General features: G+C 42.1%; 2 protein-coding genes across 2 annotated transcripts; one reads left to right on the top strand and one right to left on the bottom strand.

The window, feature by feature from the left end:
* Positions 1-1,147: 1,147 nt before the first annotated feature.
* gpat3 (glycerol-3-phosphate acyltransferase 3) lies at positions 1,148-13,825 on the bottom strand. Its single transcript, XM_084934502.1, has 13 exons — positions 13,517-13,825; positions 9,536-9,708; positions 9,357-9,423; positions 5,877-6,165; positions 5,381-5,455; positions 5,215-5,304; positions 5,040-5,133; positions 4,817-4,932; positions 4,237-4,292; positions 4,051-4,136; positions 3,823-3,951; positions 2,689-2,768; positions 1,148-2,104 (listed from the first exon to the last, which is right to left on the bottom strand). The coding sequence occupies exons 2-13, from the start codon at positions 9,677-9,679 to the stop codon at positions 1,975-1,977; spliced, it is 1,356 nt and encodes a 451-aa protein (XP_084790628.1). The 5' UTR covers positions 9,680-9,708; positions 13,517-13,825; the 3' UTR covers positions 1,148-1,974.
* A 10-nt stretch (positions 13,826-13,835) lies between these two features.
* Positions 13,836-17,872, top strand: abraxas1 (abraxas 1, BRCA1 A complex subunit). Its single transcript, XM_084934503.1, has 9 exons — positions 13,836-13,964; positions 14,905-14,995; positions 15,080-15,116; positions 15,187-15,253; positions 15,321-15,517; positions 16,252-16,371; positions 16,448-16,532; positions 16,617-16,728; positions 17,225-17,872. The coding sequence occupies exons 1-9, from the start codon at positions 13,884-13,886 to the stop codon at positions 17,473-17,475; spliced, it is 1,041 nt and encodes a 346-aa protein (XP_084790629.1). The 5' UTR covers positions 13,836-13,883; the 3' UTR covers positions 17,476-17,872.
* Positions 17,873-18,457: the final 585 nt, after the last annotated feature.

Genomic DNA, 18,457 nt, shown 5'->3' with positions numbered 1-18,457 from the left:
TCATACCTAATGATACTATGACGTACTAATAATACTGTAAATAACTGTGTTATGAGTAGACTCTCCGTCTCTGTACACTTTTACTTTTCTCATAGTTAACCTCAGAAAATGAAGTTGTTGTTTTATTTTCCACAGAAATCATGAGAATATTGTTCCCATGATTTCTTTTATACCATGTGAGGCTCTGATATCCCGACGTCCTTTCCCGGCTGCGTGTCGTACCGTACGTGTTAAAGTGGGGTCGGAGCGAGTCTGGCTTCAGGAATCGATCGGCCCCGTGAGCTGGACCGGACCTCGTCTGCATCACATCCATCAAAGCGGCGGCACAGAACAGATGGCAGAACGATGTATTTAAAGGCATTACACTCGAGCTAATGGCGAGCCTTGGAGGGAACAGTCATTTACCCCTGTGAGTGGTCACTTCCCAGCACAGCGTCATTTAAAATGATGTCCGCCGCCCGATACACTCTCTTGGATTCAATTTGGAAATGTATTCATATTTACTCAGCGTACCTGCATTGCATTTGTATGGATCAGTCGGGGTAAACGTAAAACTGAGCAAATTGAATCAACATATTGGGACGGGGCGTACGTGGGGGCGTTAGCGAGCAGCCGGGGTCAGCGCGATGCCTTTTATGATGTCCCTCTGAAATCTATCTGAATCACATTAAATTGGATCTAAAGATGTGCAGACACATACATCACAGTAAATGGTGGTGGAGCAGCGCTCGCCAACAATCCCACCTCAACAATCAGGTTATGGGATCGGCTTTAGATCCTATTAATAATTCACAATCTTGTTAGGGGAGAACAAACATTTCTGTTCAGGCTATTCCAGCTGTGGGATTGTTATTCCAGGCGGTGGCGGCGGCCTCGGCACAAGCACAGAGGCTGTGAAATGTAAGCCGTCCGTGTGTGGAAGAATAACTCCATGTTATTTCACAGTCTCTGCTTTCTTTATTAAAGCGCCGTCACAGTAAACACACCGCCCGCCGCCTCCCTCTCAAGGCGAGGACCTCAGAGTCGGCTCTGAAGTACAGACGCGGCCTCACGTGACTCATTTAACCTCCGCTAACAGGTGACAAAATATTAACACATGTGGAAATACTGGAGTAAAGTAAAGTAACCTGAATACTTCAAACTCGAGTCCATTTTGCAGTACGTCTTGTCATTTATGTTTGTAATTAAAAACATTTTTGTATTATTCCAAATAATAAAATAATTACATGGATCCTAAATATTCTGATTATTTTAATAAAGAAAGAAAAGGTAGACTGACCTCTCACCTCAGTGAGGACCTCATCCCAAAGGTTGGGAACCCTGCATTACATCATCTCTGATGTGGGCAAATATAAAAATAATCATAAAAAAGTTTGATGTTTGTTTAGTTTTCCCTCTGCCTTTTTCTTTCTTTTCATTTTACAGACTATTAAATATATATATAGGTTGTAATATTGTAATAATGTTTACTTTCTTTACTATGTCGATCTCTGTTTTAGACGTTTCTCAGATTCTTTTATTATTTTTCCTGTTACTGCAGAAGGGATTTGTTGAAAAATGTGGATTATTTATCTGTGTGTGTGTGTATGTGTGTGTGTGTGTGTGTGTGAGGTTTATGGTGTGTTGTGTGTAGACACACAGATGAAATATTTCTTCGTCCATGTGAGAAATAAACAGTGAGTTAAAGTGTCAGTTTGGTTCAGATGTTTGTACAAAAGTTAAAATCAGACACAGCGATGATGACGTGATAAATCATCCTCATCTGTGTGATGAAGAGTTCAGTCCTGGCAGCCGATGATGATGATGATGATGATGATGAAGAGGAGGAGATGAGCAGCTGGATGGGTGATTGTGTTGTCTCATGCTGCCTCCTGCTGGTGGAGATGCTGTCCTGCACCCACAGTCTGATGTGGCATTCAGGTCTGTCCTGTAAAGTCTAAAATCAGACGACCGAGTTTTGCTGTGACTGATTGTTTATGATTGATCGTCTCTGCGGGTGTGTGTGGCACTGATGCTGTTCTGCATAACGATGACCCTGCTGTACATCTTCTGCTGCTCTTCCTTATACGCGTCCTTCACCTTCCCTCGCTTTAGGCTTCCGTCCCTGAAATGGAGAAAAAAAAAAAATCAGGAAGGAAGTTTTCACTGAGAATCTCAATCCTGCAGTTTACGTTTTTTTTCCCACACGATTAACAGGAACTTCAAAATAGATTGAAAAACAGTAAAAGATGGTTTTCGACACAGAATTGATGCTTAAAAATTTTGTTTTGCAACTTTATGGATTATAAATATCATATAGTCATAACTTCAGGACTCAAACACAAAAAACTACTCATTAATTTATTATTTACAGTGCGTAATCATTTGCTTGTTAGTTTTATTGAGTCGTGCTGACACGTCACTTTAAATGAGCCCTTTTCTCTGTGAGCTTGCTCGGCTGAGAGAAAATAGTCCCTGCTGCTGAGGTGAAATCCTTCAGCTCGCTGTATGTGAAAGCAGACGTCGCCACGACTGACACCTACAAACCGGGACGAACAAACTAAATCTAACGTTCAGTGTTTGAATCAGAACAAAGTTGTTATTTCATCATTTAAAAAAGTGTTTTCTATCTTTAAACTGTTCTAATGTAGATACAAACTTCAAGTGTGATGTAGTTGAGTAACTGTACTGAGTAATCTGAGTACTCACCATGCCAGGTCAAGCAGTCCTCCCCGACAAGCAACGGCAGATTTCACTCTGTTGGCAAACTGGACTGCATCCTCTCCATCCTGAAAACACACCGCGGTCATGTTAGCTGTGATCACATGACTCTCACCATCTGTGTGTGTGTGAGCGTGTTTATGCTTCGGTAACACTGCTTTTAAAAGCCCAAATGGCGAGCAGCACAGCATTTAACTCCTCGTCTTCATCTGCAGAGCTGTCATCATCATCATCACCCTCTATCAAAAGAGACGCTGGAGGGCGATGATGATGCTCAGGTGTTACAGTGTCACCTTCCTGACACAGTGAAGCAGATGCTGCCCCAATCAGGTCAGAGTGGGAATTACAGCATGGGCAGATCACTGAAAATCAAAGGAAAGCGCTCAAACCTTCAGACGTCAGGCCTTCAGGAAGTCCAGACTAACTCTGGATGAAACACAAAATAATTCACTGGGTTAACCCTCTGGGGTCAACAGACACTTCCTAAGGATAGTGCTCGTTATAACTTGCTGCTGAAAAACAAACAAAACAAGAAAAAAAAACTTTTCCTATTGGTGGAAAAATGTGATGTGCTCCTCGTCTTATAGTGGACAGAAACTATTTTTTGGAGTGGCACAAGTCATTTGTGTGGCATCTTATTGTGAGTGTTATAGAAAAAACGCCTGAGGCACTGGCTGCATTTTTAGGTAAATGGTTGTATATAACGTTGTTGTTCGCAACTCTTGTGCATAGGTTTCTAAACAGTACAATTTCTATGCGCTTTGCACTTTGTGTCTTTATTGTGTTTCTATTTGAGGCCTTTCAGTATTATTGTGTGTGTGTGTGTGTGTGCGTTTCTCATCAGTTAACAGTTAATGTTTCCTATATTAGTGTCAAATGATTTATGCTCGGACATTTGGTGATGTAAACGTTGGTGGGAAGTTTGTTGGTCACAAGCAGAACGTCGATCAGCTGATCTTTTCTACCTGTTGTTTCCCGTGAGGTCATGTGACGGGTGACCCCTGATGGATTAATCAGTATGTGTGTGAAAGGTTAAAGGCCAAAAATATAGTTTAATTTTCCCACTCGTACTTCAGATCCCTCCCTGGGGTGTTTCTAGAGACGTTGACCTCCGAGGTGTACCTGTATGGTCATGGGTGGGAGGTACCACACATTGACGACGATGGCCCAACTGGTCATGGTGCGCAGCAGATAGCTGACCATGTTGTACTTGCTGCTGTTCCAGAAAGCATCACCCAAGCGAGGGTCATACTGAGACACAAAGGGAGTGAAGGTGAGTCAGGTTCTCAAAGCCGATTGGCTCAGGTAAAACATTCTCTGGACTAATCGATCATCGTGCAGCTTTGCTACCTTGATGGCGACGGGATGGATCGTTCCTCCGATCTCAAAGCTTCCCTTCTTAAACATCATGACCGACGTGTTGTTGATACAAGTTCCTATTACAGAGACACAGACAGACATTATCCCGCCATCAAATCATGATTATCATTACCACCACCACCATCATCATCACCACCACCATCATGTGACGCTGACCTTCAGGAAATATAAGGATGGGAAGTTTGGTCTTTGCTGCTACGTGAGCTCTGAGCCTGCAGAGAGGAAGCACACGTCAGTGAGTCATCAAACACGTCTGCATCAACACTAAACAGCTGTAATTACAGATGTTCCCATTCTCTCGCTGTTTGACTGTAATGTGGTCACGAAGCCTGAGTGTAACCCTCGAGCTCGAGGCTGTGGTGAGCATTTAGTTCACAGGAAGTGACCCTGGACCAAATCAGCTGACTCATCAAAGCGTTACGCCACACGGCCACAGCTCGCCGAGGAGACAGCAAGGTAAACATCAACAGTTGATCATCAGCAGCTCGGCAGAGGATGAAACACACGCACAAACATACAAACAGGCTCCTGATCCACCGGCTCTGACAGGCAGAGCCACGCTGAACTACCTCCTGAGCCAACGGAACAAATTAAAGGTCACGGTGCTAAAAATGTGTGATCATACGGGCCGCACCCAGCTGTCAGTGATGTCAGAGCATCTCCACCATCATGGTTTGGAGCAGAAATAAAAACGTCTGACTGTCTGACAGGTGAAATCGTTTACAGTCAGCCTCACCTGCTGGTCACCGCGTGGCGGTCTTTCATCTCCGACCTCTCAAACCAAACATGAGGGCACGACCTCACCATCGACCTCTGGATGACCCCCATCAGACCTCCATGAATCTGCCCCACCTGAGGACAACATAGCATCAAGACAACAGAACACACACATGTACAAACACACAAAGACACACCGACAAACACACATAAACACACACCCACGCACGCACGACACTTACCATGGCATAGCAGCCGTCATTGGCCAGGATCACCACATCGATGGGCGTGGTGTGATTAGCCACGCAGATCCCTCCTTTCTGAGGTCGGTTCTCTCTGCAGAAAGAAACACGTGTTCAGATTGACAGGAAGTGCTCGACAGGAAGCGCTTGACAGGAAACGATGAAGTGGACTGACTTGTTGTGGTAGCGGATGGTGGCCGACAGCGCCCGGGCACAGATCCTGTAGCAGGTCAGGTGGACAACTTCGCTCAGCCAGTACTTCACACTGAAACAGATGCACATGCTCAGTCTGTGCCTCGCCGAGGCAGTCACCAAAGCTGTGAACCGTGGAAGCGCCATACCTGTTCTCAGGCAGAAATCCAACTAGAGTCGTTGCGATCACAAGCCACGAGAGGCCGATGATGGCCAGAGTAATCCTGCAGAGACATGAGGAGGAGAAGGTGAAAATCCCCCTGATCAGAGCTGTCTCACTTTTATTCACTGAGAAGGCCTCAGAGAGATAGTAGCTCTGTCACCTGGTTTCTGAATGATGGGTGTAACCATACAAACTGCACATGTACAGACTGCACTGCGGTGATGATGGTTTGGAGATAATTACAGCTAACTGCACATCTATTATCTGTTTTCTCACCAGTGATGTGTTACAGTGAGCAGCACTTCCTGTTTATTAGTTAAAAGCAGAAGATGTAAGCACTGGAGTGACCTGAGAGCACTGAAACGTGCCTCTGGCTGAATTGCTTCACCGCTGTGAGAGCTGCTGTTCCTGTTGCAAAGGCCAAGGATGCTGAAATCAGTGCCTCCCCGGGTAGGTGAGAGGTCGAGCTGTGACACACTGACCTGAGAGGGAAGAGGACACAGTAGCGCACAAACACGCCGATGCCCCAGAAGATGGTGAGGCGGAGGCTGATGTAACGGAAGTTCTGGTTGGTGCGGGTCAGAAGGTTCCAGGAGGCCAGCTCCTCAGAGGAGAAGCACTGGGTCACCTGGTCGTCCACGATGCTCTCCAGGCCCTTCTTGCAGAAATACAAGGCGTCACTCAGAGCAAACTCACCGCCTTCCAGAGACCGAGAACGCCGCAACTGCTCCATCTCCTCCTCCAACGAGCCCTCCGCTCGCTCGATGATCCCTGAGTCATCAGAGAGTTTCAGAAAGCGTTCAGCAGGACCAGAGTTTAACAAAGACACAGTGGAGACGAGAGAGGAAGGAACAAAGAACAGCACCGCGTTTAGTCTCACTGTCTTTATTTGAGCATATATCATGTATTTTCATATGTTTTATCACACTCCTCCTGTCTCTGTGATTTTCTTTTAAAAGCCTGTGTGACTGTCTTGATGCATGATCAATCATCCAGGTAAGAAAATCTCAATCGTTGATTCTGTTCATCTGGATTCTTCAGTGGGAGAAACATTTCATCATCATCCAAGTGATTTATTCAGTCTCATCTGACTCCAGGTTTCCAACCTTTAAACAGAACCTGACTGCAGGTTTCCCCAATCTTATAAACAGTACATGTGCATACTAACTGAAACTAGCACCACTGGTGAAAAATGGGCTGTGAGGTCAGTTCCTTAATCTTAACCATTGCAGCCATTCCCCAACTCTCTGTAAATGCTACTCATGGTCATAATAATGATCATGAAACTGACCTCACATTGTTCGTCAGTGGGCTGGTTTCAGGCAAATTTACTGTTTATAAGATTGGGGAAACCTGCAGTCAGCTGAGACTGAAGAAGTCACTTGGATGATGATGAAACATTTTTCCTACTGAAAACTAGAGATGGACTGATCCGATATTACGTATCGGTATCGGTCCGATACTGACCCAAATTACTGGATCGGATATCGGCGAGAAATAAAAAATGTAATCCGATCCATTAAATATCAAAAAAGCACCTCACAAAACTTGCTACACGGCGTAACTCGGCTCATAACCTAGCACGTCGCAGCAGTATGCATCACGTGATAGAGCAGCTGTGTGTATTTGTAGCTTCGCTACCAAACCAGCATTTCATCTCCGAGGAAGTTATCCCAGAGAGAAGTAAAGCAAGTGTGTAAGTTCATCTCTGAATGTTTGTAAAGCATTTTAGCGTTAAGCTTAACAACCGATATATGGAGGGACTGCCTCTCTCTCTCTCCTGCTGCTACTTCAATCATGAAACTGCTTAATGATCAGCTGATCGGCTTTTCTGTTGCGAGTCCGTCTCTCTTCTTAGTTTTTGGCCCACTTCTCACCAGAAAGAGGAAACCAGCGGTTGAACAACAGCAGCACTATTAAGCTTGATAAGCTGTTGTTAGAATTTATTTAATATTACTTTCTACACCAGGATCTTTTTCTACGCAGCTGGTAACTGTGCAGGGGCGGATCTAGCAAAGTTTAGCCAGGGGGGCCGATAGGGCATTAACAGGGAAAAGGGGGCACAAAGACATACTTTTCTTTCTTATTCTCATTTAAAATGTCTAGCTTTTATTAAATAATTATCTGAATCTTACACCCAAAGTTTTAATCTGATGTAAAATATATAGTAGTCCATTACTGTATATAGTAACCGTTAAGTCTAATATACCCTAGTAAGCTATACTACTTTTTCCTTTGGGAAGATACCATCTGTGCAGTCTGCAATTCTGTTGAAGAAAGATGTTGAATCTATTTAATTATTCTTGAAAAATAATTTATTTCTGTGCATTTTTCCCCCTGCATCAAATTAAATTTGATTACATCGATTAAGCATCATGAGGTGGAGGGTGGAGGGTGGTTCCCTATTTTTTTTTGCTGGGAGTTTGCAACCCTATTAGTTAGGTTGCTTAATATTTCTGCTAAGTACTCTTTAAAATACCAGAATAGGGAAGATGGTGCAGGTTTAAGTTTATTAGATTGATTGGTTTTGCTGAACTATGAAATATTTTGGGCGCAGTGTATTTTTTACATACAGGTATAACAGAATAGCTTTAGTGTTGTTATTTACTTAAACTTGAATATAAACTTATACAAAATGCAGCAAGATATTAAAAAAAACGTTTTATTGATTAAAAAATACACTATATCGGATTCATATCGGTATCGGCAGATATCCAAATTTATGATATCGGTATCGGACATAAAAAAAGTGGTATCGTGCCATCTCTACTGAAAACATCAACTTTTTGAGAACCAGTGTGATTGTTTCTGTGTCACTATGTGTTTTCATGTGTTTTGGGGGTCATTTTGTTCTCTGTGTGGTGGTTTTGTGTCTCTCTGTAGTTGTTTAGAGTCTCATATTTTTTGTTGTTGTCATGTTTGTGTGTCTTCCTGTTTCCATGTCTTTGTCCTTGAATTAACCCAGAGGGACCTGAATGACCTTTTTTTTTAAACTTTGGTCACTTTCCTGTCCTTAAGGACGTTTGACTCTGTGTGAAAGGTTCTTGTATTTATTTCTATTTTTTTTTTTCTGATCTTGTGCCTCAGAAAAAGTTTGCAGTAAATCTGTGAGGCCTACAGGCTGTTAAGGGTTAAACCTCTGACACACAGCAGCAAAGCAGCAGTACCTGTGTTTGTTATTAATGTGTGTGTTAGTGTATGTTAAAGTGTGTGTTATTGTGTTATTGTGTGTGTCTGAGTTTCTCAGGCTTCTGTTTGACCAGCGTTATGTAAGCAGCTGTTGCATCATCATCCTGAGACGAGCCATGTGCTTCTCTCCCTGACCTACAGCCCAACATCAGATGCTGCAGCTGACCAATAGGAAGCCCCCACCCTCGGCGCACAGCGTCACGTGATCTGTGCTCGCAGCCCAAACATCCAAACAGGAATAGGAGCTGAAACTCCAAGCAGCAGCACAGAGGAATCTCTTTCTGCTTTTAAAGTCTTGTGCGCCACATCAGAACGGAACAAAAGTTTGATCAGTCATGAGATCAACGGGATTATTGGTTTATTTAATAAATACAGTTTCAATTTGACCAAATGTGATCATTAAAATGTTTAACATAGCGATTCACTGTTTAAAGCCTTAAAAATCTAATTTTAGTTTTTACAAATATTATTCTAATGTTATTAGAAATTATTTATTGTAAAAACATTATTATTTCTGATTGTTATTATGACACGGATTATGACAATATCCAACAGCTTTATACCTCATTTATTATAAATATATGTATATATATTATGTATATATACATAGGATGATGAGTCTTTATCTGACAGCTTTTGCTGTCCAGTAGTTTTTACATAAATGTGAATAATCAAACTTCTCTGATGATGTATTTCTACGTCTGATCATTAGTCATTATTTATTGATTAACTGACTGACTGAATGTTTTCTGCTGTGATGCGAGCAGACTCACCATTGGGCAGCGGTGCGGGTACGCTGGGCTGCTCTTGGCGTCCTCTCTGGATTCGTATCGTGGCCCACTGCAATGTTATTAGGACAGATGACCTCTGACCCCACTCTGCCGCTGCTGCTCATTGCACAACTTTACACACATGTTGAGCATAGACACGAATTCCTCTGAGGACAGCTTACCTCAAGGAGTTTAACCAGGATCTGGATGTAGACGCTGGTGACACCCAGAGAGAGGCCGAACATGGCGGGCAGCGTGATGAAGAACACGACTACGAACATCCACAGCTGGAAAACAGCCACGGCCACGGTCCACAGGTCCTCCATTGCTGACAGCTTGCAGCTCACCTCATCATCTGCAAACAGGAGGTTAAAGGAGGCGTTACCATCATGTTCCCCTGAGGACGAACCAAAAACACTCTGACCTGCTCCCCATCACCTCCACCACAGTCAGCATGCCGTCCTTCTCCCCAATATACTTTCATTCTTTGACTTTCCAGAACAGAAGTAAATGATCATTGAATAGGAACAGCTTTATTAATTTCTATGCTGATGACAGTTGTTTACTAATCAGCTCCTTCTGCCAACAAAATTCTGTCTAGCCTACCTACAGGATCTTCTTCTAAACATTTTAAGCTCCAGATTCTAAAAAGTTTTTAAAACTATTATTTCAAACAAAAACGTCAAAGAAAAATAACATAACATATAATACATAACAACTTTAAGGTACTTATGCTCAAGTATTTCTGCTTTTTTATTATTCTATAATACTCCAAACTAGGGGTGGGCGATATAAACGATATACGATAGAAACTATATAAATTTGGCCAACGATAGAGATTTTGACTATACCGCTCTATCGCGATAGCGCATGTTGATGATGTCATCAAGCTGCGCCTGTTTTGGTGGAAAGCATCGCAGCGGCTACAACTGTCACTACCCGATCCGTACCGGAAACCCGATCGGTACCCCGCATGCGCAAATCTTACGTCACTTCCTCTCTTTGCCAACATTGCGACATTCAATATATTTGAATGATACGTGTCAAAACCATAAACTTATGTTCCCTGTTCAATATCATCTGATTCTTTAATAGACTGTGTCTATTTTGTTTTTTTATACGAACCCCTGACATTGTGTTTGCTACTTTGTATTTGTATGTCTGTATTTTGTGCTGTGTCAATAAAGCGTATTCAAAAAAACAAAAAAAAAAAAACCCCAATCGGTACCCCGCATGCGCAAATCTTACGTCACTTCCTCTCTTTGCCAACATTGCGACATTCAATATATTTGAATGACACGGTTAGCGCCCAGTTAGCTCTTAGCATTTCTCAACAGCTCTTTCTTTAAGTACCCCATGCACAGGGCAAACTAATTTTATTTGATTAATTTATTGATATTATTGGCTAAATTTCATATACATAAGTCGAAATTTTCTAATGCAAAACCATCCTTTCGGTGCTTTTTAAATGAAACCAAACAATATGTTAATACCATACAACATTCTCAAAATCAAAAAGCTGTCAAAACCATAAACTTATGTTCCCTGTTCAATATCATGTGATTCTTTAATAGACTGTGTCTATTTTGCTTTTTTATACGAACCCCCTGACATTGTGTTTGCTATTTTGTATTTGTATATCTGTATTTTGTGCTTTGTCAATAAAACGTATTCAAAAAAAAAAAAAAAAAAAAAAATTCTCAACAGCTCTGCCTCCTTTTCGACTACCGGGACATTTAAACAATGGATAATCCGTATCCGCAACAAATTTTTGCTTTTCTCCTCAACAGAGAGCGTCCCCCGATTGAACAACAGCGCCGTAAAATAAGAAGAATGGTGCCTAATGACAGAGTTAATAATACAGACTTTGTAATATGTCACGTGAAGATTCAGCAGCCAGATGAAGTGTTTACTGGCAATTGACAGTGATAGCGGACATTATCATCACTATTCCAACAATCCTCTCCACACAGACAAGCATAAACACACTCGATTATCACTAAATCAAATTTAACACACGTTTGTAATGACGCTAATTCAGTTTACAATAGGGTTCATTCGCTCAGTCAGCAGGTGGCGGTATCCTCGTACACTGGGAGTAATCTGCCATTAAACGAACAGAAGAAGAAGAAAACCCCTGCACATGCGCGGTACGGATCGGGTAGACCCGATTTGTACGGTCCGACTTTGCACATGCGCAGTAAGGATCGGGAGTCCAGATCTGTCACTAGCTTTTTATTTTTTGTTTTTGTCTAAATTATATTAAATGTTTCATTATCGGAAACATTTTAAGAGATACTTGTTATTCTTAACATCTTAACAGATACTCTGACCTGTAACTATCGTAAAATGCTTCGACCGGAAGTAGACATCTTTCGCGCATGCGGGATTATGCCCGGCGACAGTCATAGCAAAGAGATGAAGCACTGTTGAAATATGGGGAAAGCCCAAAACTGCGCTTCCTCCACTTCCGTAACATTGATTCATTAATGTTGAATTCTCTCTCTATTCCCGTGTTGTAGCAGTATATTAATAACTAACCTTGTATTGTGGATGAATAATCTCAGTTGTTCTCCTGACTGAAGTTTGGCCCGTGTATAGCATCCTGCTATGCGATTGCATTTGTCCCTGACCACCAGAATCCCTCACATTAACTTTTATCTAGTGGGAAAAAAGTTGGCGTTCATCCTCCAGCTTCACTGTGCTAATGTTATGCTAACATAGCTGTGTCGCTAGCAATCACGTAGCACAACATCATATAGCAGGTAGTCCAACTTCAGTAACCCTGCAAACGCCACTGCTGTTTAGTTTTCTGTCTTCATTTATGTTGGAAGTGGTAGCAGAGCTGTACGTTTGAATTAGTTTCAAAAATCTCTCAGTCAGAACATGGTATGTCATGTTTAGGTGGAAACTAGCGAGCTAACTTCCTGTTAACTTCTAACTCCGTTAAAGTTAATAAATTCTGTTTTCATGGATGTCTGGATGTTAAACTCAATTGTTACACCTGGTAAAGCAGCAACGCTGATGATTTTATTAAAGATGAAAGAATTTAGACCGTTTTTAACTCTCAGTGTTCATTTGACTTTGGGACCTGAAAGGGACAGAGTTTTGGACCCAGATTACTCCGCGAAGCTACTCACTACGGCAGCCGTAATGCTCTGACAATCCATCAAGCAGTGCGGCTTACCAAAGTTGTACTAAAACATTTTTTAACAGATTTCTGCACGCCCAAATTGGTTCGAGGTCAGTAAGCACAACCAGAATTCATACATAAGGCACACTCTCGATTTTTGAGAAAATTAAAGGATTTTAAGTGTGCCTTATAGTGGAAAATACCTTATACAGAAGAAAAGAATATATTGCCATATATATTGTTACGGCACGTGCTTCAAATTATACCGTGATATGGCTTTTAGGCCATATCGCCCAGGCCTACTCCAAACCTTTTCGGTTATGACTGTAGATTTATTTTGGGAGTTTTTATGATTATCATCTTTCTTTCTGACCTGCTTTTAAATAAATGTGCTAAATGTGCTCATATGTATAAAACAAAGTATTATACATATGAAAAAACATTTTAATTCATATTACAGCTGTTTGCTGAATTGAAGTTATAATAATAGAAATGTTTTAGGTTTGTGTTTGTGTTTTTTTTTTACCAACAAAACATCAAATATTTGATTGAATATAGGTTAAAAATGTGAATTTCATATTTGTCTGCTTTTAAATGAGAGGAAGGTGAAGAGTTTTGACTATTGCGTGAAAAAGACAAATAAGGCATTTCATTATATCACAGGCTGTTTAAAAAACAAGTGCACATATTTAACTAATGCATAATTAATACATATTAATATGTTTACAGCCCTTTTAAAACACATATAACCCTTTAAACTTGTAATTTAATGTAATATAAAAACAACAAATTTTAATTGAGATAAAAATTTATAATGAGAAAATGACCATTTTGAACTCAGAATGAAATCAGTTGTTAACTACAGGTTCATATACTGAGTATAAAACAGTCACTCACAGCAGTAAATGAAGTAGTTTAAAAACTTTAGCAGAACAATCAGTTTAGCTGTTAAAACAACAATAACAACAACAAACATTCAAAACTATGATTATTAAACAGCCTGCGGTGACTCTGGAAGTTTAACTCTTACCTGTAATGGAGTATTTGTACGTTTCAAATCCAAAGTACCGTTACAGGAGTGAATTACTAGAGCAATTGTTCGGATAAAGGAAGTTAGACCCGTTAGTCCGACTATCTAAACTGAACTAACCCGGGTTACCGGGACAGGACCCCCACAGAAGGCCCTGTTTCAGTGGAAGTGTGCCTGGGAGCGAGGAGAGGCGAGCGGGTCTCTATCGTGCTGCTGTCCGGAGAAACTGAACCTTCAGCTCGCTGGTTTTATGGTTAGCTCGCTAACCAGCCCGCTCCTCCTCCAGCGGAGTCTGCTGCGCACGAAAAAATACGCAGCGTATGACTGCGCGTATGTGACGCGTCTGTGTTTGTGATGAAACGGCATCATGGCGGAGCCCACTGTCCGCTTGCCCGGGATCGTTTTAGCTTCCCTCATGTTTCAGCACGTTAACAGTGACTCCGATGTGGTGAGGAGCTCTTTTACTCGTTATTAAAACTGATGAACTGATTCTTATTGAGCCTTTGTGGGTGATTATGTAGTATTATTGTTAAGGAGGAAAGCTAGCAAATAGAACAGACGCGCCAGGTGTTAGTATCAGGCTTTAAAGTTGATAAATTCGTATTTATTAGTTTAATTATTCGGATTTCAGCGTGTCGTTTGATGCAGCGAAGAACAGTTTGTCGTCTAAGTGAAGTCAGAACTCCCCCTGTGGTGTTTCTTCAACTTTTAAACTAGCTAACCGCTCTCAGGTTCCAAACAAACCAGACTCCATTCAAAAATCTACTAATTTAAAGGGAAACCAGGTCCTGGTAAGAAGTCAAACAGTGTAACACATATGAAAATACATTTTAATATTCAGAGAGGTCTGTAGGTAAATTCGGTACATCCATGATCCAACACGGAACGATTACGCGAGTCGAGTTTTGCATGAAACCCGAGATGTTACTGCTCCTTTTCAACCATTCCCGTCGGTGCACACCACACTCCATTCACAGATTTTAGGTTTTAATGTAACACTGATTATTCTCGTGTATTCGTGCACTTTTAAACAGATCCCCAAATTAACGATGATCTGTTGGTAAATTCGGCATGTGTTTAATCCAACTACTGAATCTTACTGAAGACATAATTTAATTGAAAAATTGATGCTCAGTTCTCGTCCACCACCGTGTTTCAGAATACACCAGACTCCATTTTAAAAATGTAAAGTTTAATGAAAATGGCTCCTGACAAGAAAACGTTAGCGTGAAACATAATCAAATACATTCAAGTATTCAGGTAGGTCTGTTGGTAAATTTGGCATATATTTTAATATTTATGTAAAAATGCTGTAGCTGAAATGATTAAACAGTAAACAAATGCTTATAGATGTAAGGTTTTTATATCTGGTTTTATTCATCCATCAGGAAGGGTTGATCCTCGGAGAGAGCAGGTTTGACGAGCAGGTCACCATCAGCGACTCTCAGGCCGATCACATCCACATCGAGGAAACATACAGTAAGTGCATCTCAATGAACTGTACAGTTACACGAGTACTACAGTTACTAGTACACTTTTAGGAATGTCTGTTTTCTCTGACAGACGTCCAGAAGCACATCGCCTGCCACAGACTGAACACGTGAGTGATGCATCGTGACGTAATCATGCCATCGTGTGTGTTCTTATGTAAAGGTGTGTCTGTGTGTTAGTCTGTACAGCAGTGATGGACAGGTGAACGCGGAGGAGCTACACAAGCTGCTGGCAGAGAACAAGCAGGTGAGTGGGATGGGGAGAAGGTTTCGGCATGACGCGATCATGTGATTGACGCGTTCGGCTTGCGCAGGAGAGCGTGATCGGCTGGTACCGGCAGCGCAGGAACTCGGAGCAGCAGATGACCTTCAGAGAGAAGCTGGTGCACGAGAACCTGAAGAGCGCTCTCTCCAACCCTCACATGATCTTTGTGCTTCTGACTCCCACCAAGACGACACCTCCAGGCTCCACGCACAGGATGGAGTACTCGGCCTTCATCTCTCGTAGCAGGTGGCGCTCTGAGTATACGTGAATATCTTTATATCAGCTTGCTCTCTAGCGTTGTCTCTTAATCATCTACAAAGACACATCAGCTTATAGATTTTACCCAAAGTTTGTGTTGTGGGATGTTGCTCCTTTGATGACATTTGAAATCAGTCCACAGAGTTAGCAAAGGTGGGCTTTTATTTTTTTTTTAAGTTATTAAATTAAAATAATCTACCCCGGGGCTCCAGAACGATGCCCTGAGGAACACCATCAGAATCTGAGACTGCCAAACCTCTGTCTGCCTGAAATTCCCGCATGAAACCTCTTAAAGATGATTTTTACTGTTAAAGCTGATCAACCAGGTCACTGCCACCTGTTTGTGTTGGATGAATTTTTCTTAGTTTTATATAAAAATAAAAGAAAAAACCTCATTTTACTCAGCAGGTGCTGGCAACTTAAATATCAGAAGAAACTGAGTGTGAATGAAGTGATGGTAAAATGTTGTATAATTATTAAAATGCTCCAGTTGGCTTTTAAAGTGAATAAAAACAACTGGGAGGCATTCAGGGACACTGGTGAAGCTTTAAGGTCAGTCACAGAGGTCTGAAACATCTCAGCTTTGGGTGAAGCAATCAGGTCAGTTAGAGGAACGTTGAATGAAAACGGGTAGGTGGAGGCGGGTGGACAGCTCGGTGTTTCCACGTTTAACTGACTCGTGTCTTTTCCTTATGGTTTGTGTTTCTTCTTCTCCTGTGGAGGCACTTCATGAACGTCCCCGTGCTCATCACCAACCTCGGCCTCCTCGAGCAGCTTTCTTACTGGAAGGTGTCGGCGCCGTGCTCTGCAGCCGGTTACAGCCTCACGATGAAGAAACACGGGTATGCCCCGCCCACGCTGGCACGTTTACACCGTGTCCGTGTTTCTGCTGGCATACCTGAGATCTCTTTGTTTCAGGTCAAAGTTCTTCTGCTCCAGCGGGCTGCTGAAGGAGGTGAACGAAGTGAATAAGATGAACGACTCGCTGCAGGCGGAGCTGCAGGTGAGCAAAATTGTCAGAGCACCTGAACTTCCTGCCACCTCACTTCCTGTTTGATTCACTCTGCATCCTTCTGTTTGTGAACAGAAAACGTGCAGAGATGTGGAGGAGAGCGAACGCCTGGTCGAAATGCTGCAGACGGAGGTGTCAGCCCTGAGGACAAAGCTCAGAGAGAGGCAGCAGAGCGAATCAGGAAAAGGTTTCAGATTATTTTATCTAATCTCACACAGCAGCGGGATCAGATGAATTTACCGTATCTGCCTCTTCCCGACACCAGAGACACGTCTCAGGATCAGCCCAGCATTTTAAAAACACAACGCAGAAACTCTTTCTGTGCTAACATGTGGACAAGGAAAACTGAGAGTTAGTCTCATAATGTCAAAGGTGTTGTGTGATTTGTGGGCTTTTGATTGGCCAGTATTTTGTCGTGGTTAGGTCTATATCACTGCGTGTTGCTTTGGCGTGCTCTCCACAGACTGTGAAGTCGCTCTTTGCATTTTCATGGAGAGAATTTTTCGATTTTTTCATATTTTAAAAATTCGACCAGTTAGAAATTAAAATAATAATAATGATGAATATTTGGATCGCAGTGATAACTAAAGGAAGTGCCAGTTTAATGTCTTTATTTAAAATCACGGTTGGCTGATGACCTCAGTAAAAAAGTTTCTGAACTTTTGCATTTTCTCCGTGAACAGAAAGCGCCGCCGACCCCGGCGAGCCAAGGAAGAACCGGCTGCTTCAGGAGGCCGTCAGGGCGCTGCTCGCCTCCTCGCCGCTCTTCCACACTCAGACGCTCACGCTGCAGGGACTTCCTGTTCCTGACCACACAGACGACATTTCCATAACGACAGCGAGGGAGGCGCTGCCGAGCGCAACAAACTGCCGTAAAAGGTTGAGGGAAATGCTGCCAGAGAAGGAGAGGAAACGCAGGAGGAGCAAGAGCTGAGTCCAGGACGTATCCAAGTTCTGTTGGATGTTTTTGGAACCAGTCTGTTTAAAAGAACTGTTATTGATAAAGTTTGTTTCAAAAAAGGACAGCAGTGGTTCTTTTTACCTGAGCAGGTGTAGAGTTCAGACTCTTCACGCTCAGATGGAGGACTGGTTTGATTTAGGCTTCCAGCTGTGACACTTTGGTGTTTGTTCCAGATGTTCGGTTTTAGAGTCATCGGGTTTTTACCTTTTCTTTGGTTTCAAAGTTTTTGCCTGACCTTCAGTTGATCTCGCGCTCACAAAGAAACTGTTTCACACTGCGTTTTATTTTTCACTGTAAAGGATGTAGCGTGCGGTCATTCAAGTTTATCTTCAGACTGCAACAGAAATCATAAAGCTCTGAATTACACAAACCTGCCTGTTTTTATTTTCTCTGTTTCATATAAATCAGAGGAGTCAAACATGTGGCTTGGGGACCAGAATCAGCCCACGACAGAGTCCAGACCAGTCCAGGTGGTGGTGAGAACTCTTAAAAACTGATGAAATGCGAGAAGAGTTTTCTTCCACAGCCGGTCTCACCGGCTCAGTGAGGCCAACTGATCGGCTGATTTTTCTCCATAAACACGAACCTTCTGGGTTTTACCGGCTCTGTACGAGGCAACGGGACTTCAGAGAGCCCGGGTTACGTTAGTTCACGCATTTTCTTTGTTTTAAACTCCAGTGACACAAACTTTAAAAGAGAATCCAGGAAAACAATATTTCAGTCATTATTTTATAGATAGAATATTTTATAGATTCTCTGTTTAGTGTGATGTTTGAAGGTCTTCAGATGATGTCACAACCTTTCAGTTTTCAGAAGGTCCAAATTTAAAAAAAAAAAAAAAAAAAAAAAAAAAAAAAAAAAATTAGCAAGTGTTTTTAAAGTGTTTAAACTCCTTCACATTAAGAAACCGTGCAGAGGTGTTTACTCTGATGAGGACACGCTTCATGTTTGACGC

The sequence above is a fragment of the Perissodus microlepis genome, chromosome 7 (genome assembly GCF_051167445.1).
Source record: "Perissodus microlepis isolate ML-2025 ecotype Zambia chromosome 7, ASM5116744v1, whole genome shotgun sequence".
Taxonomy (NCBI): domain Eukaryota; kingdom Metazoa; phylum Chordata; class Actinopteri; order Cichliformes; family Cichlidae; genus Perissodus; species Perissodus microlepis.
The sequence above is the reverse complement of the archived record's forward strand: the minus strand, read 5'-3'. Positions and strand labels throughout refer to the sequence as shown.

Coding starts and splice junctions, on each gene's coding strand:
- gpat3 (XM_084934502.1), bottom strand. CDS start 9,679: ATGGAGGACCTGTGGACCGTGGCCGTGGCTGTTTTCCAGCTGTGGATG. Junction 3,952..4,050: donor TCCATCCCGTCGCCATCAAG/GTAGCAAAGCTG, acceptor TTTGTGTCTCAG/TATGACCCTCGCTTGGGTGA. Junction 2,105..2,688: donor GGACTGCTTGACCTGGCATG/GTGAGTACTCAG, acceptor TCTCCATTTCAG/GGACGGAAGCCTAAAGCGAG.
- abraxas1 (XM_084934503.1), top strand. CDS start 13,884: ATGGCGGAGCCCACTGTCCGCTTGCCCGGGATCGTTTTAGCTTCCCTC. Junction 15,518..16,251: donor GCCTTCATCTCTCGTAGCAG/GTGGCGCTCTGA, acceptor TCTCCTGTGGAG/GCACTTCATGAACGTCCCCG. Junction 16,372..16,447: donor CTCACGATGAAGAAACACGG/GTATGCCCCGCC, acceptor TCTTTGTTTCAG/GTCAAAGTTCTTCTGCTCCA.